Genomic DNA, 22,841 nt, shown 5'->3' on the forward strand with positions numbered 1-22,841 from the left:
CCGTGACCTCCTCTTACTCCAGTGCTCATCCACCCCAGGGAGCTGAGGGAGAAGATCCAGCCCGAGATCCTGGAGCTGATCAAGCAGCAGCGGCTGAACCGGCTCTGTGAGGGGAGCAGCTTCCGGAAGATTGGGAACCGCCGGAGGCAAGGTGACCTGAGGGCGCGGTCCCCAGGCTGCGGTCTCCAGGCTGTCTGTCCCTCCTGCTGCATGCAGGGCTGCAGCATCCCTGGGAGGAGCGGGCAGGGAGCGAGTCCTCTCTTGGCCCCGTGTGTGCCCAGGCCTTTCCTAGAACTGTCCTCGTTCACCTGCCTGGCTTCCCGTGTGTTCCAGAGCGTTTCTGGTACTGCCGCTTGGCCCTGAACCACAAAGTCCTGCACTACGGGGACTTGGATGACAACCCTCAAGGGGAGGTGACATTCGAATCCCTGCAGGAGAAGAGTAAGTTCAGGTCCCTGTTGGGCTGTCGTGTAGCTGGACTCCCTGTCAGCAGATCTGAGTTCTGGTCCTGGCTGCTCCAAACCGATTATCTGGCCTCAGGTCAGTTATTTCATCTGAACCTGTTTCCCTGGTGATCAGTGGTCATCTCTACCTGGCCGACGTCAAGGAACTGTTTGGAGATTCAGTAAGATCACAGATAGGAATGGGTTTTGCAGGTTGGAAAGGATGATGCAATACTGCGTTGAAAAGCAGTGGTTAAGAGTAGAAGCTCTGAAGCCTGACTACCTGGATTCAGATTCTGGCTTTGATGTTAATTCTAATTAATTACAAGTTACTTCTCCTCTCTGCCTTAAAGATTCTTCTATAAAATGGGAATAATAGCCACATTGCCCCCTTCAGAGGATTGAATGAGTCCTATCTGTAAAGCACTTAGAACAGTAGCTGGCAGGGAGGAAGAGTCATTATTAGCTGCTGGTTGCTATGGCCAACGTTGTCGTCTTACTACCGTGAAGTGGAAGCGAGGTGTCTGAGGCCCCATTCCTTAGGGAGACCATGCAGAGGTCCTGCACTGACCCCAGTTAGGTTTGACACAGGCCAGGGTCCTGGCCAAGTGGCCACAGAGGAGGGAATGACGTAGGCCACCCTCCCTGAGCTCGTACAGCCCCGTGGGGTGGGGGGCTAGGGCGTCCCTTTCAGCACTAGGTTGGATGCAGGGACCAACCTACAGCATAAAGCTTCCAGAAACTAATTCTCTTCATTTTTCAGTTCCTGTTGCAGACATTAAGGCCATTGTCACTGGGAAGGATTGTCCCCACATGAAAGAGAAAAGTGCCCTAAAACAGAACAAGGTGAGTGGAGAGGCGGCCCTGAGTCTGAGCTGCTGTCCCAGTGATCCTGGGTGCAGTCGGTGGTGGCTGCTTTCTGGATGCATGGCCTCCCATTCTCTGTCTCTTTAAACTGACCCTGAATGTTTCATTAAGAACAATCTGAACAGACACCAAAGTAGATAGAACCCTCATATAGGCCTTGCCCAGCCTCATCCACCATGGCAGTGTCCACATCCACTTGTCCCTCTTCACTTACTACTTTGAAGAAAATCTCAAGTGTTATTTCATCTTACCTGTAAACATTTAGATTGTATCTCTGAATTATAAGGACTCTATTTAACATAATTATAATACCATTTTCACATCTAAAAGGAAATAAAAAGTTGTTATTTAGAATCAAATATTCCACTGATACTTGATTTTTCCACTGTCTTAAAAACATCCCAGTTTCTCTACATAAAAATACATAAATGTTTATAAGCATTTGCACGCACATACACACACACTCACACCTAGTTTGTCTGCCAAATCAGGATCCAAATAGGGTCTACACATTGTGATGGGGCTTCCCTGGTGGCTCAGCAGTAAAGAATGTTCCTGCAGTGCAGGAGATGCAGAAGATGCGGGTTTGATCCCTGGATCGGGAAGATCCCCTGGAGGAGTAAATGGCAACAAAGTCCAATATTCTTGCCTGGAAAATTCCATGGACAGAGGAGCCTGGCGGGCTACCATCCATGGGGTCGCAAAGAATAAGACATGCCTGAGTGTGCAAGAGACAGAGACACACATTGTGATTAGTCTTTTAAGTTTTTGTTGTTTTTTTTTAATTCTTTGAAAAAATGTTTTTCATTTAAAGAATTTTGTTTATTATTTATTTGTGGGATCTTAGTTCCCTGACCAGGGATTGAACCCAAGCCTTCAGCAGGGAAAACACAAGAGTCCTGACCACTGGACTGCCTGCCAGATAATTCCCTCTTTTAATTTCTTAATTCATAAGTTCCCCCTCCATCTTTTTCTCCCCCTCTCTTTGCAGTTCATTAGTTGAGGAAACCAGGTTGCTTGTTTGGTAGTTTTCCAGGGTCTAAAATCTGCTGATTGTCTCCCCATGGTGTAGTTGAGTCCACTCCTCTGTCCCAGATCTGTAATTGGTAGTGAGACCTTCAGGCTTGATCCAGCCCAGGCCTGACCTTTCTTATTGTGGCCAAACTCCTTCCTAGATGGTATTATATTCTATCAGGCACATAATGTCTGCTTGTCTCTCTGATGTTAGCAGACTCTGGACACTCAGTGCCTTGTTTCATTAGTAAATTAAGGTTTGCAAACTAGTGGTATTCCAGTGTAGTCATCCCTTTTCATGTATTAACTGAACTACTTCTCTAAAGAGCAACTTGCCGTCATTGACTGTGGTTTCCCAGTGGTACGCTTTATATAAGAAGGGAGGATAAATGCTTGATTCTTCCCTTTTATGTACCTACTTTTAAAACAAGGAGTTAGGTCTCTGGTATCGTCCAACAGTGACCTATTTTGTGCATGCATTTTGTTTTTTAGTATTATTATAAACTCACGGATTTAAGCCTGTTATATTTCTTTCATTACAGTTGTGTTGTTGATGCTCAAGTCCCATCTGTGGCCACAATTTGTTTTTGTTGTGGTGGTTTTTTTTTTAACTGTTAAGACTTTCAGTTTAATTACCCATATATATATTTGAGATAATACAGTCATGGACTCTGACATTCAAAGGTTCAGAGCATTGAGAGATGAGTTCTCTATAACCTTAAAAGTATCATCACATCCCAGGCATGACTTGGGTGGGGAGTGGGCAAGTGAAGGTTGATGACCGCTGGCCTCATCTCCAGCCCCACTTGTGCATGAGCCCTAGGACCTGATGCCATCACATCTGAATCAGCACATTTGGTGATGGTGCCAAATTGCTAGGACTCTGGCCAAGATTTCGGTGTGTAGAGCTAAGGCCATTCCATTGCTCCAGATAATTGGAACCCTTTGTCCTCTAGGAGGTGCTGGAGTTGGCTTTCTCCATCCTGTACGACCCCGATGAGACCTTAAACTTCATTGCACCTAATAAGTACGAGGTGAGCGGTGTGGCACTGCCTTGGACAGCTGAGCCTTCTCTGTGACTCTGCAGCTGGAGGGGAGGAGTGGGCAGAACAGGCACGTCTTTCTAAAGGCAGGGGCCTCCAGAGTGTCTCGAAGACTGACACCAAAGATCTGCCATGCCGGGGGTCCTTCCAGCAGCAGTAGGTTGTCTTTAGAAGGACAAGGTCCACTAGGGGTAACTTATTTGCCTGGAACTAGGAAGTCTCCTCTTTGTAGTTTCTGCATGGCTGGCCACCCACCCAAGAGAACCTGAAGGATCCTCCTTCTTGGGTTTTCTGGGCCACATGTTGTAATGGATCTGACCTGGGCTTTGAAGCCAGGTGGATCTGGCACTCCTGACACGGGGCCTGCAGTTTCATCTGTAGCACTGGAAAATGCTCGATATTAAAGAGCAACTGTGGTTAAGAGCACACGTGTCTTGTGAGCTCTGGGAGCCACTGGAGGGAACTGGAGGTGGGGCTTCTGGAAGAGGAGGCCCTAAGGCAGGGGGCCTGAGCTGCCAGTGGAGTTTATTGGGAAGAAATGAAGAACTTGCAGGTGGGAGACAGGTGAGCAAAGGTATGAAAAAGGTGGAACAAGAGGAGTTGGGGAGGAATGGATTGAGAATTCTCTGTTGTTCCCTCTTATCCTGAAGCCCTCAAGTTCAGCTTTTCTAGTACTTATTTTTAACACTTACTGACTTTTTTTAATTGACTTTTCCTGAAACAAAGTTGATTTTTACCGGGATTCCTTTGCTGCCTTTTTCACTGAATATGTATTTCCTCCCCACCATTACAAATTTGGGGGCAATCTCAGGTAGTTGATGTCCCTGTTCTTAGATCCCGTTTTGCTGTTTTCCTTAATAGTATTTTTTTTTAAATCACACTTCATATTATCTTAGGGAGTTTAAATGTAAATCCCTTAAAAAAATCAAAAGGTCTTTTGGGCAAATGACTGATCACCTCCCAGCTTACCTTTGCCGTTATCTCTGATCAGTGCTGCGTGTCCTGAAGGGGGCCCAAAGAGACTCTGTGAGCCCTCTCAGCAAAGGGACCTCAGCAGGCCCTCCCACTGATCAGGGGCCCCCGGGTGACATTTGCAACTTGCTTCCCACAGTACTGCATCTGGATCGACGGCCTCAGCGCCCTCCTGGGGAAGGACATGTCCAGCGAGCTGACCAAGAGTGACCTGGACACCCTGCTGAGCATGGAGATGAAGCTGCGGCTGCTGGACCTGGAGAACATCCAGATCCCCGAGGCCCCGCCACCAGTGCCCAAGGAGCCCAGCAGCTACGACTTCGTCTACCACTACGGCTGAGCCCAGAGCCGGAGCGGACAGTACCCCGCAAGGGACTTGGGGCCCAGGAGGAACGCTCACAGTCTGGTGCCTTGTCTTTGCTTGTACAGAATCCGTAGTGACCATGGGGGCCAGTCAGTGCCAGTCACACCTCAGACTCACCTCGGACCACCCCGAGCTTCCTCTCGGTCCCCATCCACTTCGAGTCGTGAAGGCAGGGTGTTCTGCCCTCGCCATCACCATGGAGCCTGGGGACGGGCCATGAGGGACGAAAGCAGACACCCTTGCCTTCCAGGCCAAGAAACTGCTCCTGGAGCCGGAGTCAACCACAGCCACTCACCTTTTCTCCCTGAGCCTGCTCACCGGTCGCCTGGATCCCCCAAGGGGGCAAGAGCTGGCCCAGGAAAGGCTGCCCGCAGAGGACAGACGTGCTGGGCATGTTGAGAGCCTCAAGTGACCCGGGCCTGTGTCTCAGATCTAAGTGGAAGCCTCAGCCTTTGCTCAGTAGATGCCTTGCCCTTGCTTTTGCCGTCTTCATGAGGGCTCACCCGGCCTTGCCCGGGGCCGATCTGCTGCCGCCGCTGCTCTGACACCCCTGGTCTCCAGGGCCACTAGGTCCTCTTGCCCACGCATCTGCCGGGCCAGAGGGTCGTGGCTCCCTGCAAGCTCCCAGTCTCTCATCCTGGCAAGTCAGAGACACGCAGGCCGAGTCCCACCCTCTGCTGAGAGGAGGCCTTGGGCCTAGACTGTGGTGCGGTCACTAGAGTCCACTCCTCTCCCCTCCTCATTTATATCATGTCCTTGCTTGGGGAGAAAACTCCCACCTAACCTGAACAGCCGCCCTTCCAGTTTGTGCTCCTTCAGCCTTCCAGACCTCGGGAGGTTTGCCTTCCCTGCCCCGCCTCCACCAGCGCTGTGGTCTCTGCCATTGGCCATGATTTCAGGGAGCTGGCCGGGGCCCGCAGAGGCCCCCGCTGTGCCCATGAGGCTTCCCTGGTGCTGCAGCACTCGTAAACCACACGCACGGGCACCGTGGCATTCAGTACTGGTAGCCTAGCATGGTGGGGACTGCCCAATGAAGAGTGTACTGTATATTTTCTTTACTATAGGCCATACTTCTACAGACATGTATATATATTTATATAAGATCTACCTATCCTAGGGTAGAATGTTGGAGGGAAAATAAAATGGGAGGCCAAAAAAATAAAATAAACCAAAAGTCAACACTTGCAGTTGCAAGCCAAGATTGTAACCTGAGAGTGGCCAGGAGCTTCCTGTCAGTAACCATGTTTTCAATAAATACTCTTTCATGTACACACCGGTTCCCATTAACAGCTGTTTCTCTGTACTTGCTCCCTGCCCCAGGGAACTTTCACCTTGACAAGCCTTCATTTCATTGTGTCTGGGAGACGCTGGAGAGCTCCAGCTGGAGCCCTCAGCCACCTTCCCAGAGCCGCCGCCTCTTCAGCCACTCTGCCCCACCACACGCGGGACTGCACACACACTCACACACAGACCTGCCTGCTGGCTAAGGACGCTCACAGACTCTCCCGCCAGGACAAAGTGCTTTCTGCTCAGGCCTGCCAGGTACAGCAGGAAAGGCATCCTGTACACCCCTGACGACATGACCTCCCTCTTCTCCCTGCCAGGGACACAGCCAGGAAACAGCTCGAGTACTTGTGCCTTACAAGGAAGACATGTTCTTCACCCCGTGTGTTGCCGGTGCTCAGCGCCCAGCCTGCCAGCTGGGGTTCGATACTGTCCTCCAAACCTCAGCCTTGGTAGCCCGGAGGCTTGAATGAGAGCCGTGATGAAACAGATATTTCATCTTGCTTCTGCGGAAGAAGTGGGTGAGGACAAGTGCTTTCAAAAGGCACAGAACGTGTATACAGCCTTGACTGAATAAAGCCAAGAGCCTTGGTACTATTGTAGGTATTGGTGTAAGTACTGAATGAACAAATGCCTGGTGATGCCAGCTGGTGGGGGCAGGGCAGCAGTGGTTTGCATAAAGAACTGCTTACACTCTGGCCTTGAGCCTTCTGTTCAGAGAGGCCAAGGAGCCCAGCTGGGTCACTTAGAAGGACTCCCGTTTGCAGCCAGCCTGTGAGCCATCCAGGAGCGGCTGGACGGGAGAGCAAAAAGTTCGAAACAACCCCACTATGTACCCTAGCTGGTTCTGGCCTCCAAATGGTCCTCTCTCGGCATGGTCTTAATGCTTTTCCTGAATCCTGAAAAGTGGATAAGATCTCAACTCCTCAGTTGGCGTTTTGGGGCCTACTGCAACCTGCCTTTTGCCTACTTTTCTAACGCATAGTTTTTGTCAACTTCTTGTAAACAAGTGGGCCCCAAGCCAGATTCCAGCCTTCTCCTCGCCTTGTTTCTCCTGCCTGGGATGTTCTCACTTACTCAACTTCCTGAAGTTGAGACCATGCTCATAAAATTTTCAGGCACTCAAAATGTCTCACCAATGTTTACTATTTGTTCCCTCCCAAGATGGGAATACCAGACCACCTGACCTGCCTCTTGAGAAACCTATATGCAGATCAGGAAGCAACAGTTAGAACTGGACATAGAACAACAAACTGGTTCCAAATAGGAAAAGGAGTACGTCAAGGCTGCTTATTTAAAATATGCAGAATACATCATGAAAAACGCTGAGCTGGAAGAAGCACAAGCTGGAATCAAGGTTGCCGGGAGAAATATCAATAACCTCAGATATGCAGATGACACTACCCTTATGGCAGAAAGTGAAGAGGAACTAAAAAGCCTCTTGATGAAAGTGAAAGAGGGGAGTGAAAAAGTTGGCTTAAAGCTCAACATTCAGAAAACAAAGATCATGGCATCTGGTCCCATCACCTCATGGGAAATAGATGGGGAAACAGTGGAAATAGTGGCAGACTTTATTTTGGGGGGCCCCAAAATCACTGTAGATGGTGATTGCAGCCATGAAATTAAAAGACGCTTACTCCTTGGAAGGGAAGTTATGACCAACCTAGATAACATATTCAAAAGCAGAGACATCACTTTGCCAACAAAGGTCCGTCTACTCAAGGCTATGGTTTTTCCAGTGGTCATGTATGGATATGAGAGTTGGACTGTGAAGAAGGCTGAGCGCCGAAGAATTGATGCTTTTGAACTGTGGTGTTGGAGAAGACTCTTGAGAGTCCCTTGGACTACAAGGAGATCCAACCAGTCCATTCTAAAGGAGATCAGCCCTGGGATTTCTTTGGAAGGAATGATGCTAAAGCTGAAACTCCAGTACTTTGGCCACCTCATGTGAAGAGTTGACTCATTGGAAAAGACTCTGCGGCTGGGAGGGATTGGGGGCAGGAGGAAAAGGGGACGACAGAGGATGAGATGGCTGGATGGCATCACTGACTCGATGGACGTGAGTCTGAGTGAACTCTGGGAGTTGGTAATGGACAGGGAGGTCTGGCGTGCTGCAATTCATGGGGTCGCAAAGAGTCGGACACGACTGAGGAACTGAACTGAACGGATCTTCTAAGTCCTGAAACCTGATGCCTCCAACATCACTCCCTAGCTAGCTTTTTCCCATAGGAAAAAGCCCAGGAGAGATCCAAGTGTTTCTATGGTTGCCCAGCACTGGGTTGCTGCTGCTGCTAAGTCGCTTCAGTCGTGTCCGACTCTGTGCGACCCCATAGACGGCAGCCCACCAGGCTCCCCCGTCCCTGGGATTCTCCAGGCAAGAACACGAGTGGGTTGCCATTTCCTTCTCCAATGCATGAAAGTGAAAAGTCAAAGTGAAGTCGCTCAGTCGTGTCCGACTCTAGCGACCCCATGGACTGCAGCCTACCAGGCTCCTCCGCCCATGGGATTTTCTAGGCAAAAGTACTGGAGTGGGGTGCCATTGCCTTCTCCTAGCACTGGGTTGGAATAAGGTAAATACTTAAATTTGTGAGTAGGTGACCTTTTCCTGGCTGCCAGCGGTGCGCAGGACTCTTGTAGCAGGCACCTTGGTTGACCAGGACCTCGGTTGATCACAGGAGACACAACCAAGGGGAATGCTCAGGCCGGGTTCCTGGGGAGCCAAGGCGCACAGCACGCGATTTCGCAGACCGCACGGGAGGACCAGCTCCCGACACGCTCCGCCCCTGGCCCCGGCCCCGGCCCCACCCCCAGCGGCTTCCGGCAGAAGCGCCCCCCAGCGGCGGCGGTGGGCCTCGCATTTCCGGCAGGAGGATCCGGGCCTGCAGCGCCGGCAGGGCGAGGTGAGTGGGCGCGCGGCGGGCCTTCCGCGCGCTCCCGGGGTTGGAGGGGGACCCGGGCGGGGCTGCGAGCGGGGTCCAGGCTCGGCGCCGCGCGCCGCTGCCGCGTGGCCCATCGGGGTCCTGCTCCTCCCGGGCCTGGGTATCGCGATCGTGGAGGGGCCCGGGCCTCCGCGCTCTTTCCCCGCGCCGGGACCCAGGCGGGCATCGCGCGGACCCGGCCCAGCACTTGGAGAGGCCGCATCCCGCCGTGGGGTGGGAGTCATGGGTGGGTGGTAAACACGTGGACAAACAAGGAAACGTCAGGTAGTGGGAGGTGCCACCAGGATTAGAGGCCCCGCTCCGCACACCCCTAACCTGCCCCAGGCCCCAAGATGTTCAGCCAAGCAAAGATCTGCGGCCGCGACTACAAAGAAGGACACGGACCTGATGTGTTGGACAAATGGCCGGGGGCCAGCGTGGCGGGTGCGGGGTGGGGAGGAGAAGATGAGGTTGCAGAAGCTGGCAGAGGCCGGAGGCTAGGAGGCCTTCCCCTCCGGTCTGCTGAGGAGTTGGGATTAACCCTATGAGGGCCTGGTCTGCTTTCTGTGCTCAGGCCACCTCTGTGGCTGGATGGCTGCCTCCAGGCTGTAGGAGGAATTGGAAGCAGGAACACCAGTGAAGGGCCTCGTTAACTTTCGAAAAGGTGCTCCCTGTGGGCTGGGATCCTCATGGGGACTTCCCGAAGGTGGCGGGCCTGGGCTGGCTCCTTGAAAGAAGGGCAGGATTTGAATAGTGGAGGGAGCGCGTACATGGCAGTGTTGGAGCCGGAACCACTCCAGAAGCCAGAAGATGTAAGAAGACAATTCCCAGCAGGGTGCTGACCGTCCTCATGTGGGAGCCCAGGGCAAACCATGGAGAGGGAGTGCCAAGAGATAGCTCGCTTAGTGCCAGCAGGCCCCGCGGTTGCCTTAGCTCCCCCGCAGTGGGACTTAGCAGTCAGTCTCAAGGGGGAGCGGTTTTGCGGCCCCCCCCACCCCCCCGCCCCTGCCCCAGGTTAACAGTTGGCAACATCTGGAGACATCTTTGGTCGTCCCAACTTGCGGGAAAGGGATGCTCCAGGGCCCTTGTGCATAATGACCAGAGATGCAGCTAAACATCCTCCCGTGCACAGACAGGGTTTCTCCCAGCAAAGAATTATCTAGCCCCAAATAGCACTAATGCCACAGTTGGGAAGCCTTGGTATAGAGGAAGGAGCATGGGCCTGGAGTTCTGTCAGAGGTGGGTTTGGTGCCCACATGCTCCACTCTGGCCATGTGAAGGAGTCTGACGCGGGGAGCACAGGTTTCCAGAATTTCCCGAAGAGAACCACAGCCTCTGATGTCCTTCGGGCCAGGCCTTGCACCAGCTCCCACAAGGGGGAGGGGACACAGTAAGCCAGGCTCCAGAGTACAGAACTGAGTGCTTTCCTTTTGGAAAGGACTAGGGGTGGGGGAGGTAAGATATGTCAGATCGGAAGGCTTCCAGAAGGAGGTGGCATTTCAGCAGAGAGGAGCATGGGGAAGGAGAGACACACAGATGGGGCTGCAGGTGGGTCACACTCGACCCGGGTCCACCTGGTCTTCCCCCAACCCCAACCTGCCCACTCTGGATGCTCATTAGACTTGGCTGGATTGATAAGGTGGCAGGGCTTGGTTTCATTGGTTTTCTTTGGCTGAGACTTGAAGGCAGGCATCGCCTCTTTGGAAGTGGTTGTTAGAGGCTAAGGCACAGGAGGCATTAGTTTTCTGGTTCATTTTCAATGCCTCGAAGACCAGATTGTCCCCTGAAAATTACGTGCCCTCTCTCATTGAACCATATAGGGAACACAGGGTGCCAGGTGGCTATAAGCTGTCGTGAACACCACGCCTCCTGTGTGCCTGAGGCTCACTGCCCAACGATGGGGCACAGAGCCGGCTCTCAGGCCTGGCACATGTGTGATGACGGAGGAGTAGGGGAGCAGCCGTGTCTCAGGGGGCCTGTGGGGGCAGCGCTCCCCCAGGAAGAGCCATCCAAGCTGATGATCAGTAGAACCCGCAGAGGAGGGAATGCAGGGCATGCAGAGCATTCGGCTCCCTGCGGCAGCAGGGAAGAGCCTGATGTGCCTAGGGAAAAGCAGGCCCTGGGTGAGACGGGCAGGCCTCCTTAGCCAGGGGAGGGTCTTGGTCTTGCTGTAAGAGCCCTGGCAGCTGCTGAAGGGCTGCAGCTGCTCTGACATGATCACATTTGCATTTTTAAAAGGTCACTTTGGTGCGAATTCATGGAGAAGAGCTCGAGGTGACAGGAGAGCGGAGGTGACAGGTTGCAGGGAGTCCCGTGGCCTGGGCAGCCCCTGCTCCCTGCAGGCCAGGGCCGGGGTGGCCGTGTTGGGTCACCCGCCCCCTGCCCCAGCCAACCGGCGCGGCCCTTTTCCTCTTTCTAGTCTCAGCCCTGGGGTCCAGCGAGCCGCGTCCACCGTGATCATGGAGAGGGTCAGCTCAGTCCACCAGCCCCGAAGGTGAGGACGGCACCTGGGGCTCCCTGGACGATTCCAGATCATGGAAGCGGCAGCCGGGAGGCGTGCTTGCTGAAAGTCGCAGGCCCAGCCCGACCGGCCCTTCCCACGGGGCGTCTTCCTGAGAGGTGGTTGCTGCCCTTGCCGGCCAGCGTCTGCGGATGGGGAGGTGTGCCCCCGACGTGGCCTTCGTGTGGAGGGCGGTGCTGACCCTGGGGCTCGTGCTGCTGTACTACTGCTTCTCCATCGGCATCACCTTCTACAACAAGTGGCTGACCAAGGTACACGGGGGGCTGTGGCGCCCGCTAATATTTAGCAGCCTGGCTTCAGCCAGGGCTTCAGCCAGCCAGGCTGGGAGCCAGTCCACACCAGTTGGGGGGCAGGGCCTCGCCGGGGAGTCCCCAGAAATACCGGGATGGAGGGGCATCAGGAAAGGGGGAAACTGGGGAGTGAACCAGGGCAAACGTGGGGGGTCAGAGGGCCCCTCAAACACTGCAGAGGCCCCTGAACCCGCAGCCAGGCCAGCAGGAGTGGGGGCGCTGGGGGCCAGGGGTGGGCAGTCACGGAGGCGCTCCACTCTGTGCTTGGACTCCCCAGAGCTTCCACTTCCCCCTCTTCATGACAATGCTGCACTTGGCCGTGATCTTCCTGTTCTCTGCCCTGTCCAGGGCCCTGGTTCAGTGCTCCAGCCACAGGGCCCGCGTGGTGCTGAGCTGGCCCGACTACCTCAGAAGAGTGGCTCCCACCGGTACGTGCCTGCCTGCGGGCCGGAGGGAGGGGGCAGCTCAGAGGGAAAGGAAGGCATGAAGCTGAGCCCATCCAGGGTCATTCCTCTCTGTGTCCTCCCTACCCCCACTGCCTCATGGGGGGTGGGCGGGGATGGGGGGGTGTGGTGGCTTAGCCTACACCCTTGAACACATGCATCATGGCCTGGAGACACTGGTCAGAGGGCGCATCACGGCCAGCCCTGAGACGGGGTGCAGGAGCCCAGGGGAGGGACCAGCTGGCGGCCGCGCGGGAGGGCTTCCGGGAGCGGGGACTGTGGGCTGAGACCTGGGGGGGCGCAGGTCCCTTCGGAGGGGAGGCCCCCATGCCCCCGGGAGAGGTTTGGTGCGTGGGCAGGTCTGCCAGGGAACTGAAAGTGTCTCCGGAAGCTGAGGACTCAGCTGTCAGGAGAGGAAACGGAACTGAGAAGGCAGCTGGCTCAGATCCTGGAGGACCAAGTCCTGGGGTGGGGGATGGTGTGTTTCATCCCGAGGGAGGGAGCCAGTCTGCAGAGTTTCCGGTGGGGGGTCCTCAGGATCAGGTGAACACCCCTCCCTCATGGGGGTGGGGGTGTGGCATTCCTAATATCCAACAAGTGGGAAGCGGTTAGACAGTGGACTGTCGCCCTAACGCTGGAGCAGCTCCCTCTGCTTTAGGGGTGTGGGGCCAGGAGTTAACCCTTCAGTTGCTGGGTGGAAAAGAAAGCTCCAGGAGGGCTCCTACCCGGGCGGGGTGTCCCACGGGTGCCCCGTGTCTCCACAGCACTGGCCACGGCGCTGGATGTGGGCTTGTCCAACTGGAGCTTCCTCTACATCACCGTCTCGCTGTGAGTACTGAGCCCTCTGGCCATCTGTCCAGCAGGCTGGGGCGGGGGGCTGCACCTTCCCGCCAGGTCCCTGCCAGGCAGCAGGGAAGGGGGCACGGAGGGCAGAGGGAGCAGCTATTGCTAATCTCAGATTCTGTGCTTCAGCGAGCCGTGTGTGGCTGCCCCCTCTTTCTCCATTTCTCTCTTCCCTCCTTAATCCTGATCTCCGCTAAAGAGCAGGTAAATCACAGGACTCGGGAAGCTCAGTTTTTTTATTTTCTGGTGATAAGCAGAGGCCTCCGAGTCAGAGATTCCTTCTGATTAAAGGTCGCGTGTCAACGCAGACGACTCGGCTTCCCTTCTTTGGTCTTTTGTGTCCCGCGGGGCCTGCGGCCCACAGGGAGGTCAGGGGTCTCCCCTGGCCTCCTCCTGCCCCCTGGGGGCACCGTGTGGGCTCCTTTCCTGGCATTAAGTCCGCGTCGCCGGCTCCAGCAGTGCATCATGGGGACGTTTCCCTTGCAGGTACACGATGACCAAGTCCTCAGCCGTCCTCTTCATCCTCATCTTCTCTCTGATCTTCAAGCTGGAGGAGCTGGTGAGGCCCCAGCTTTCTTCGCGTCCCGCCAGCCCCCACTGATGCTAAGAATAGAAAGCGGGAGCTGCTCAGTGGCTTGTCCCTGCCTGTGACCAAGGAGGCAAGCCCAGCTCACTGGCGCTCCATCCCTGGGGACAGACCCGGGGCGCTGCTGGAGAAGTTTTAGGGACCCGTGTGGCAGGAGCGGTGACCGCGGGAGATGGGGTTCAAGGACGTGGGGCTGGCTGGGGCAGTGGGTCCTGGGGGCTCCCTGCTGTGCAGCTGGGGCCCTTCATGTGCTGGGTCCAGGGGGGCGGTGGGGCCACATGGGGCCATAGGGCCGCTGTAGGACAGCCCTACTGCCATGTTTCAGGGTCTGGGGTCCATGCCAACCAGGTATCAGCCCTGGTAACATCAAGTGGAAGGGACCAGCCAGGACCCCAGGGTGGGGCAAGAAGAAGGAGGCCTTGCCCCAGGGGCAGCCAAGATGGTCACTGACCCCCAGTCTCCCAGGCGTGATGAACCCAAGTTGATTGCAGTTGCTCCCCCGCCCTCTGCTTTCAGCGCGCGGCGCTAGTCTTGGTGGTCCTGCTCATCGCTGGGGGCCTCTTCATGTTCACCTACAAGTCGACGCAGTTCAACATCGAGGGCTTCGCCTTGGTGCTGGGTGCCTCGTTCATCGGCGGCATTCGCTGGACCCTCACCCAGATGCTCCTGCAGAAGGCGGAACTTGGTGAGCGAGAGCCCGGGGCACCAGGCAGGGTGGAGGCAGGCAGGGTGCAGGCGGGCTGGGCCGGGCACAACGGCTCACACGAGTCACTTTGTGCAGGACTCCAGAATCCCATCGACACCATGTTCCACCTGCAGCCACTCATGTTCCTGGGGCTCTTCCCTCTCTTTGCCGTGTTTGAAGGTACGTGGGGTCATCCACCTTGGGGGGACCTCAGCACAGAGCTCTGATCTCTGCTCGGAGCCCAGCGCTGTGGTAGCTGCGGAGGTTCCAGAGATTAGTGATGGTGGTCCCGACCCTGGCAGTGCCTGGTTTGGGGGCTGGACAGACACTTAAACCAAGGGGCTAGAATCTCGCAGGATAAATGCTACTGAGAAATCCCATGTAAAACACACCAGGCGGTAATGATGGTAAGTGCACACAGCCCTAAAGGTATACCAGGGCTGTTCTGATTGTTCCAAACACATCGACTCCTTTAATACTCCCCAAAAACCCCATGTGCCAGTACTAGGACTGCCTCATCTTGCAGATAAGCTATGGCAGAGAGAAGCAGATAGCCTTGCTCAGGGTCCCACAGGGGCTTGGTTGGTCATATACAAGCCAGCCCCTGGCTCTGGAGTCCCTCTCTTAACCGCGATGCCCTCTTTCTCTTAGTTGGAGTCGAGTCATGAATGACTCCAGGTTGATGGGCCAGAAAGGCAAGTTGAGGCTTCCCAGACAGTGCATTTTTGGAGAATGAATGGGATTTTGACCCCCTGATGGGGGCGGGCACCTCAGGAAGTGGGAACAGGAGGTTCAGACGTGGAGAGGTGTGTGGGATTGGCCTTGGCTGTTTCTCAGTCAGGCAGCGGGGGAGTGAGGAAGGGGCGGGTGGGCAGTTCCTTCCCCCCTTCCCTCCTCACCTCCCAGGGAAGAGTTAGAAGGATGTGTCTAGCCTGGGTCGGGGGGCCACCATGTTCCCCTCCCTGACGTTTTGGAATTGGTTTTCGTCCCGTCTGTTAATCCTTCCTGCCAGAGTCCCTTCGGTCCTCAGGGTCATTACAGAGAATTCTGTCCCACATCCATTTAAGTTTCAAGCAGTGAAGCGTCTCAAACCTCTCGGAGAAGATTATTCTGCAGCTCCGTTGTCCAGGAAACTTGTGTTCTGCAGCCTCATGTTTTTTTCCCCTGTTTTAAAATCTCTCTCCATCCCCTCCTTATGCCCCTCACCAAGCGCCACACTCTCCCTCCCTTCCTGGATGTTTACACCATTTCCCCATCTCTGCAAACCCTCACCCGAGAGCCCCTGGTAGTCATCACTTAGCAAAGCTGCATGGATTTAGCTTCTTTAATCTTTTCTGGTAAATTAATCCCCCAAGCGCCTTCATTACTTATGTTGCTCTTCCCCGAATTCCCTTCAATTTGCCGACGCCTTTGCAGTGCTGCCGAGCCCAGCACCAGACGAGATGTCCTGCGTCAGAAGGCTGTGTGCCCAGGGGGCTCCGCATTCTGCTTCTCCTCGGTTCTTCCCTCCAAAAGCCTCACAGGGCTCGGCCAGCCTCCCGCTCCCAAGAGTGTCCATTTGCCGAGTCTAGGGCTTACCTTCCCACCGGCTTCTACCCCCAGGAGCCTTTCCTGTTCTCTCAGATGGGCAGTGCTGGAGAGCCAAGGGTCCTCTGAAAGTCTGGGCACGACTTGGTGTGTGGAGGCCTGTGTGGCTGTCTCTGGAACAGGGGGCCATGGTTTTGCCGTGTCTTTGAACGTGTGTGTGTTTACTTTTTGAGAACTGTTCATCAAACTGTACTGTCCAGTCTGGTCGCTTTTGTTTTGTCAGTGGGGAAACGGTGGTCCAGAAAGGGCACATGTCTCGGCTACACCCCACAGCTCTGTAGTTAGATGGAGAAGGTGTGTATGGATGGAGTTTTGTCCCTGGACCCACCTGGAGTGAAGGGCCTCCTCCAGTGGCCCAGGGCACTGACAGTCCTCATGTAGCAGGTGCCCCATCTTCTTTGGGCCATGGGGTCTCACAGCTGCCAAGGCCACAGGAAGTCACAGCCCACCCCGCCGCCTCCTCCCCAAAGACAGGTGGTACACAGGGTGTGAAGGAGCAAGGCACTTCCGCCCGATGCCCCCTGTGTGCCAGCCCCCCACTCTAGTCCAGAGGCTCAGAAGCCTCCATCAGGCCCTATTAGGATCCTTGGCTTGTATCTCCCCCGGGCTCCCTGGCAGCCGGCCCTGCTTTCTGGTTTCCCCGAGTCCCCGGCCATCTGCCTGAGATTCTCTGACACCTCCCGTCCTGGGACTCGGGGCCTCAGACAGGTGGCGGTTGCAGGGAGGGTGGGGTGCAGCTGTGGCAAATCACACCACAGCTGTGGTGGGGTGAGGCCGCCCAGGCAGGCACACCCAGGACGTGGCCCCCCGCTCTCTTCCCCCATTGCTTCCAGGTCTCCATTTGTCCACATCTGAGAAAATCTTCCGTTTCCAGGACACAGGGCTGCTCCTGCGGGTGCTCGGGAGCCTCTTCCTTGGCGGGATTCTCGCCTTTGGTTTGGGCTTTTCTGAGTTCCTCCTGGTCTCCAGGACCTCCAGCCTCACTCTCTCCATTGCCGGCATTTTTAAGGTACAGTCTTGGAGGCGACCCCAGTCCTGTCTTAGAGGGGAGCCCCTCTCCAGCGGGTGTCCCAAGTCCTGCTTCCCAAAGCCCTGCAGGGAAGAGACGGAAGTGCCTGTTTCATCTGGCAGTCAGTCCATCATCATCACGGCCCAGAGTGGGGGTGGGGGTGGGGGGGTGGTGGCGGGGGTGCAGCCCTGCTTCACAGATGGGGAAACAGACATGAAGAGCTGCCCTTACCCAGGGATATACAGCTAGCAGGTGGCCGAGCTGACTCCACTAGGCCCGGGACGTGTTTACATCTTACCAAGAAAGCCAATTCTGGTCATTAGGCAGTGGCCTGGAGTCAGGATTGAGAAGTCCCCAGTCAGACTCATCAGCATAGGGTCCTGTGCTTGGCAGTGATTGATTGACAGTGTCTGCCCGGAGCACAGTGAGGGGTGGTTCTATCACGAGGGCCCTGCGGCTGCTGATCCTGCCTTTACCGCTGTCTAGGAGCCCCTAGCCGTCTCCTTGCATCACTTCTCCCCTTCTTCCCCCCATCATCACTCACTGCTTCCTGCTCTGGGCTGTGGACAGGCAGATCCTGATCCTGGAGCAGTGTTCCCTGAAACCAGCAGAACAGGGCTCCCTGAGGGTCTCGCCCACCCAGTGATGACACGTAAGCCGTGTTTCTCAGAATGTCATCTGATCAGTCCCCTTTGCAGCCCGTGCTTACGAAGAACCCTGTGATCAGTGTGTCCTGTAGAGCCCAGTGTGACTGCACCCACCCCCGCCCACGGCAGCAGAGGCGCTCTGTGCACAGGTGCTTCTGGAAGGGCAGCTGTCCTTCCTGCCTATGGACATGGCTGCAGACTTGCTACCCTGTGTCCCCAGCCTGGATTAGGTCTGCCTCTTCCAGTCCAGACAGAATTCTGTGAAAAGCACCTCCCCTCTGTCCACAGTAACACAGAGCAGAGGAGGCCTCAGGCTGGTCCCCAAACTCAGAGAGGCTTCCCCCTTTGCATTGCAGGGAGTTTGGGCAGGTCTGCCTCTCCCCTGCGGTGTGACGGCGCCCCCAAGCCCCACCTTCCTTGCCAAGGAGCGCCCCCCGCCCCGGCCCTGAGCACGCCCCCTCCCTGCCTCTCTTCCCGCAGGAAGTCTGCACTTTGCTGTTGGCAGCGCATCTGCTGGGTGACCAGATCAGCCTCCTGAACTGGCTGGGCTTTGCCCTCTGCCTCTCAGGAATATCTCTGCACATCGCCCTCAAAGCCCTGCACGCCAGAGGTACCCAGAGCCCCCTTTCGAAAGCCTGTCTCCTGGTGACCCTCTCCCCCTGGATCTCCCCTCTGCCCATCCCTGCCAGGAGGCAGGTGGCTCTCGACCCCCCAAGCCATTTGCAGTCCAGTCTGCTCAGTTCAGCTGCCCCTGCCCTGGCTGTTCCTCTAATTAGGGGAGTTCGCCTGGTGATTTGGCCACCGCCACTCCTCCGAGAAGTTGGGGGGGGTCATCTCCAGGGAGTGGGCGGGGGCCTGGGTCCCTCGGCACACTCTCCTGTCAGGCTGGGGCAGGCAGATCCTTGCTGGGTGTGTGATGCTGCTGTCTCTGTCCCCAGGTGACGGCGCCCCTAAGCCCCTGAAGGGGCTGGGCTCCAACCCCGACCTGGAGCTGCTGCTCCGGAGCAGCCAGCCAGAGGATGAGGACAACGAGGAGGAGGAATACTTTGTGGCCCAGGGGCAGCAGTGAGCAGCCGGGGGACCAGTCAGTGGCTCGGGGACCTGGGTGGTTCCTCCCGGCCACCGGGCAGCAGTGGGCCCAGCGTCTCCCGGGCCAGGCCTCGGAAGGGCACGCGATCGGTGCTGGGGCCAGGGCAGAGAGCTGGTATGCCGGGTGGGCGCCAGGCCAGCCTTGGGCCTGGCCGGAGCAGGGGCCCAGCAGCACTGGTGTTGCAGCAGGAGCAGGGAGCGGGCTGTTGCAGCCGCTCGCCTGGCTCTGAGAGCCAGGATGGTGATTTTAGAGAGAAGACAGGTTTCCGGGGGGCTGGGCTTGGACTGCAGTGCAGTTAGGGACGGGAGGTGGGGACGCTGGGGCCCCCGTCACCTGGAGACTGTCCTTTCTCTGCAAGCAGACCTATTTATAGCTTGGAAATAAAGGGTTTCCGGTCCACTGGCCACCTTGTGTTGCCTGGAGGTGTGGGGGCGGGGGGGCTCAGCCTCTCCCCTTCTGCCTCCTTCAGCGGACTCGCCTGTGTCTCTACTCCCGGCCGCCTATGTCTCTCATCTCCCGTCGGAGCCCCAGGGCCCTCTCTTGGGGCCCCGCCACACCTGCAGGCGGCAAGAACAGGTACTGAGTTTCATATTCTGGGGACTCCAGTGTTTTCACAGCCTGATTTGAATATTGACTCTCGTCATTCACTGTGTGACCTTAAGCAAATTACCTAACCTCTCTGAACTGCAGTCTTTTCATCTGTGGAATGGGGATAATGGTTATCTCAGAGTTGTTCTGAGGACCAAGTCAATGTTGGTAGCAGATCAAACGTTATTTTCACACATATTCTGAAAGTCCTTTGACAACCATGGAGCCAAGACCCTAAGTGAGCAGGCATGCTAAAATTCACGGCCGGCTCTGTGTGTCTACATGTGTGTCTACGGGACATGTATGGAGGGGTTATGGGCCTCTGGGACCTGGGCTTCTGCCACCTGCCCACTAGTCTGCAGTCCTCTTTATAAAATGGAGAGAGAGGAGATGAGATGCCCCTCTCTACGTGGCTGCCCTGCCTGGGAGCGGGCAGGCAGGTGGTCCTTCTGGGCCCCAGTGCTCCCAGCACTCACAGCAGGTGGCGCCACCGTACCAGGCTTTGGCTCCGGAAACCGCCCGTTGCTGGGCACCAGCCAAACCCAGGCAGAGTCCTGGGAGGAGGACCCACCCTGGTGCCTCCAGGTAGAGGGACTTGTTATGAGTTGGTCTAATCAGATCAGAGCTAGGACAGCCCAGCCCATCAAGCCCAGGATAACGTTAATATTTTAGAAACAGGTTGACAAACTTTCTCCGTGAAGGACCAGATAGTAAATATTTTCCGTTCGGGGGCCATATGGTCCCTGTGGCAGCTCCTCAAGGCTGCTTTGTGGCAGGAAAGCGGCCACAGACAGAGATACAGAAGCAAAAGGGCGGGGCCGTGTTCCAGGGAACGCTTCCTGCAAAACCAGGGTTCCACCTGCGTGCTGGAGTTTGCCAACCCCTGCTGTAGAAGAAGCCTTAAGAACGACTTTGAGTCCCATGCTGTCTTACGACTAGGAAAACTGAGGCCCAGGAGGGGGCAGTGAGTAGCCTGAGGCCCCCAGAGCTTCTGGGCCCAGGAGGAATTAGAATCGAGGTCTCCTGCTGCCAGCTCAGCTTCACAATGCAGACTTCTCCTACAAATGGAGGTGTGACACCCAGGACTCCCCCGAGGTGGTGTCTTATCTGGTTCCTGCACCTCCACCCCCGCCCTCAGATTCTGTAGGCTCAGAGGGTAGGATTAAAGGAAGCTTGTGCTCCACACAGCTGATGTGGGGAGAGCCAGCAGGCAGGAGGGGCCAGGGCCTCCACCTCTGCCAGAGAACCTGCTTGGGATGCAGGATGCTTGGGCGGTGGGGAGAGGCTGCCAGAGCCCCGCTGGCTCAGGTGGATGAGAGCTTCCTGTCTGCTCCCCACTCCATCTCCCTCTCCCCACACAGGGAACAAGTGCTGTCCGGTGCAGTAATTACAGGGTGCAGAGCAGGGGGCCCCACTACCAGAACGTTGGGTTCAGTGGCGGCCCCTCACTTAGCACCAATTACCAGCCAAGCCTAGAGGAGGGCTTCCCTCTCCTCCTCCCCCTACCGGGCCCACCCAATCACCTGGCCTCCCAGGTCAAACAGCGTCACCCTCAGCTTTGAGCCCTGGGAGCACCCATGCTGTCTGCAGCCATTGCATCTCGGGGCCGCAGTGTCGCCATGGCAACTCCGTTGCGCACACAGGTTGAAGGAAGCTGAGGATGTGACTTGTCTCCAAGGCTGTGGCATCTGTCCCCACGAAGCCTCCAGCTCCAGCGCTTCTGCTGAGGAGGGGGCCGGGGAGGAGGTCTGACCCACAGGTTCGAGTTTTAAGTGCTTACATGCCCACCACCTCTCCAGGGGCCTACAGTGGGAAGAAGGTTAATGCCCCCAATATATGAGCATGTCTGCAGTTGGGGGCATGGTGAGGATGAGAACAAGCTGGAGTTTGCCTGTGAGAGAAAGCTGAGACATCAGGCTGGACCAGGAATACCCTCACCCTCATCTTCCTTCTGGTACCCTCTCTGCCAGGAAGGCTTAGGGGATCACATCTTACCTGTTAACACTCCATTCTGCTGAGAAAAACCTAGAAGTTCCAGTGGCTTCTGGACAGTAGAGTGGACAGTAGAGTTCCACAGCACCAAGAGAATTGTCTTTGTGAAACTTGCCACAGCTTGCTGCATCACAGACTAACAGACTGAGTGCTGTTGCCAATTTGCAATCCAGAGAGCTGAGGGTGGGGACCCCCAGATCATCCACTGGGGCCGACAGCATTCGGGGAGCGCTGGCCGTGTGCCAGACACTGCTGGACCTGGGACAGAGACGTGTGTCCTTGGAGAGACGGCAGACGGGGCCATCATTCCTCCCGCGCAGGGAAGCGTTGAGGCACAGGGGACGAAGGGAATGGGGAGGAGACCACAGTGGACATTCACCAGGCACCTTCTAAGCCTTTCACGTCAGTCATTTAATCGCTAACAAGCCCAATACAGTCAAAATTGATTGTACCTATTTTCATTGCTGTGGAAACTGAGCTCATAGACATTGAGCATGATAGTGCCTAAGAACACAGCCTCGGGATTCCACCAGACCTGGGTTCACATCCCCCCTTGGCCCTGGGATCAGCTGTGTATCTCGGGCATGCCGCTGATCCCCGCTGAGCCCATGTCCTTTTCTGTAAAGATGAAATGATAATATATATCTTTTAGTGAAGCTGTTGTGAAGATGAACTAGTGCATGTAAAGCAGTTAACACATACGGGACACACAGTAATAACCATTCAGCAAACGTCAGCCGTGGGGATGCGACATAAATTGCCTGGATGACAAAGCAAGTGAGAGGCAGAGCCAACACTGAGGTCCTGGCCTTTGAGGTCACCGTCCCTGCTGCCATGCCTGGGACAGTGGAGACACTTGACAGACACTTGTTTCATGAAGGAATTTCCAACAGTGGAAAGTGAAGTGAGGTTTTCCCCGGGTTCCGAGGACTAGTCTAACTTCTAAATGATCTGCCGAACAAGAAAAGGCTGTCCCCTCACCACCACCCATCCCTGCCGGCCTCCCAGCCATCCCCTTGAGCCTCCATCCTAACCACACAGCCTTGACATCAGCCGGGCCCCTTTGACCTTGTTTCATAGTAACCAATTAGCTTGACTTCTGTTCCCATGGTTATGCAGTTTCGTTGGCAACTAGTACATTTCCCCAGAAACGCGTTTCTGGAGCAAGTCCCCCCATGCCCTGCCCAGCGAGAGCTGCTGGAGATACACAAGGCGTTATAGATGCTGTTGCTGTCCTCAAGAAGCTTCTGCAGGGCTTTTAAATCTAATGGGTTTCCTGGGAAGTATATCCAGAGGTAAAGATTAAAGTCCATGATGTTATTTAGAGAGGGGGCTTGGAAAAACACCTGCAGAAGGGAGGCAACAGAGGCAGGTTTCAGCGGAGGGAGGAGTCAAGCTTCAAGGCAGGTGCGACAAAGGCGTCCGTCAACCCCATGGGAAGCTTTGGAGCTGGGATGACCCTGCAGAGCTGTTACAAGCCAAGGTGGGAGAGGTTCAGGCCTTCACGCTTCCACACTGGTCTGTCGTTGGAATTGAGTCTACCCTGGAAGGAGGCACAGCCTTGGGTGAGACAGTTTTCTTCCAATCAAGACAGCTCTCCAAAGAGGGCTGACCATCCCTCCAGCCACACTCCCAGGGGCTCATGGAGTAAGTCC

The 22,841-nt window shown here is 55.8% G+C and overlaps 2 protein-coding genes across 6 annotated transcripts in view; both read left to right on the forward strand.

The window, feature by feature from the left end:
- The window catches only part of ELMO2 (engulfment and cell motility 2), a 38,381-nt gene extending 32,407 nt beyond the window's left edge, over positions 1-5,974 (forward strand). For all 5 annotated transcript variants that reach the window (XM_025263343.3, XM_025263344.3, XM_044927579.2 and 2 more), the window contains 5 exons: positions 39-151; positions 334-441; positions 1,207-1,289; positions 3,281-3,358; positions 4,479-5,974. In XM_025263343.3, the coding sequence (XP_025119128.1) occupies positions 39-151; positions 334-441; positions 1,207-1,289; positions 3,281-3,358; positions 4,479-4,679 (583 nt within the window). In that variant the 3' untranslated portion in view covers positions 4,680-5,974. The remainder of the gene's footprint in view (positions 1-38; positions 152-333; positions 442-1,206; positions 1,290-3,280; positions 3,359-4,478) is intronic.
- A 2,770-nt stretch (positions 5,975-8,744) lies between these two features.
- On the forward strand, positions 8,745-19,008 carry SLC35C2 (solute carrier family 35 member C2). Its single transcript, XM_006051378.4, has 10 exons — positions 8,745-8,887; positions 11,325-11,677; positions 11,994-12,144; positions 12,924-12,987; positions 13,489-13,561; positions 14,105-14,273; positions 14,370-14,453; positions 16,694-16,869; positions 17,997-18,126; positions 18,455-19,008. Exons 2-10 carry the CDS (start codon positions 11,558-11,560, stop codon positions 18,583-18,585), a joined length of 1,098 nt encoding a protein of 365 aa, XP_006051440.1. The 5' UTR covers positions 8,745-8,887; positions 11,325-11,557; the 3' UTR covers positions 18,586-19,008.
- The last annotated feature ends 3,833 nt before the right edge of the window (positions 19,009-22,841 follow it).

Source organism: Bubalus bubalis, chromosome 14 (genome assembly GCF_019923935.1).
Source record: "Bubalus bubalis isolate 160015118507 breed Murrah chromosome 14, NDDB_SH_1, whole genome shotgun sequence".
NCBI classification, from domain to species: domain Eukaryota; kingdom Metazoa; phylum Chordata; class Mammalia; order Artiodactyla; family Bovidae; genus Bubalus; species Bubalus bubalis.

Coding starts and splice junctions, on each gene's coding strand:
- SLC35C2 (XM_006051378.4), top strand. CDS start 11,558: ATGGGGAGGTGTGCCCCCGACGTGGCCTTCGTGTGGAGGGCGGTGCTG. Junction 16,870..17,996: donor CCATTGCCGGCATTTTTAAG/GTACAGTCTTGG, acceptor CTCTTCCCGCAG/GAAGTCTGCACTTTGCTGTT. Junction 18,127..18,454: donor CAAAGCCCTGCACGCCAGAG/GTACCCAGAGCC, acceptor CTCTGTCCCCAG/GTGACGGCGCCCCTAAGCCC.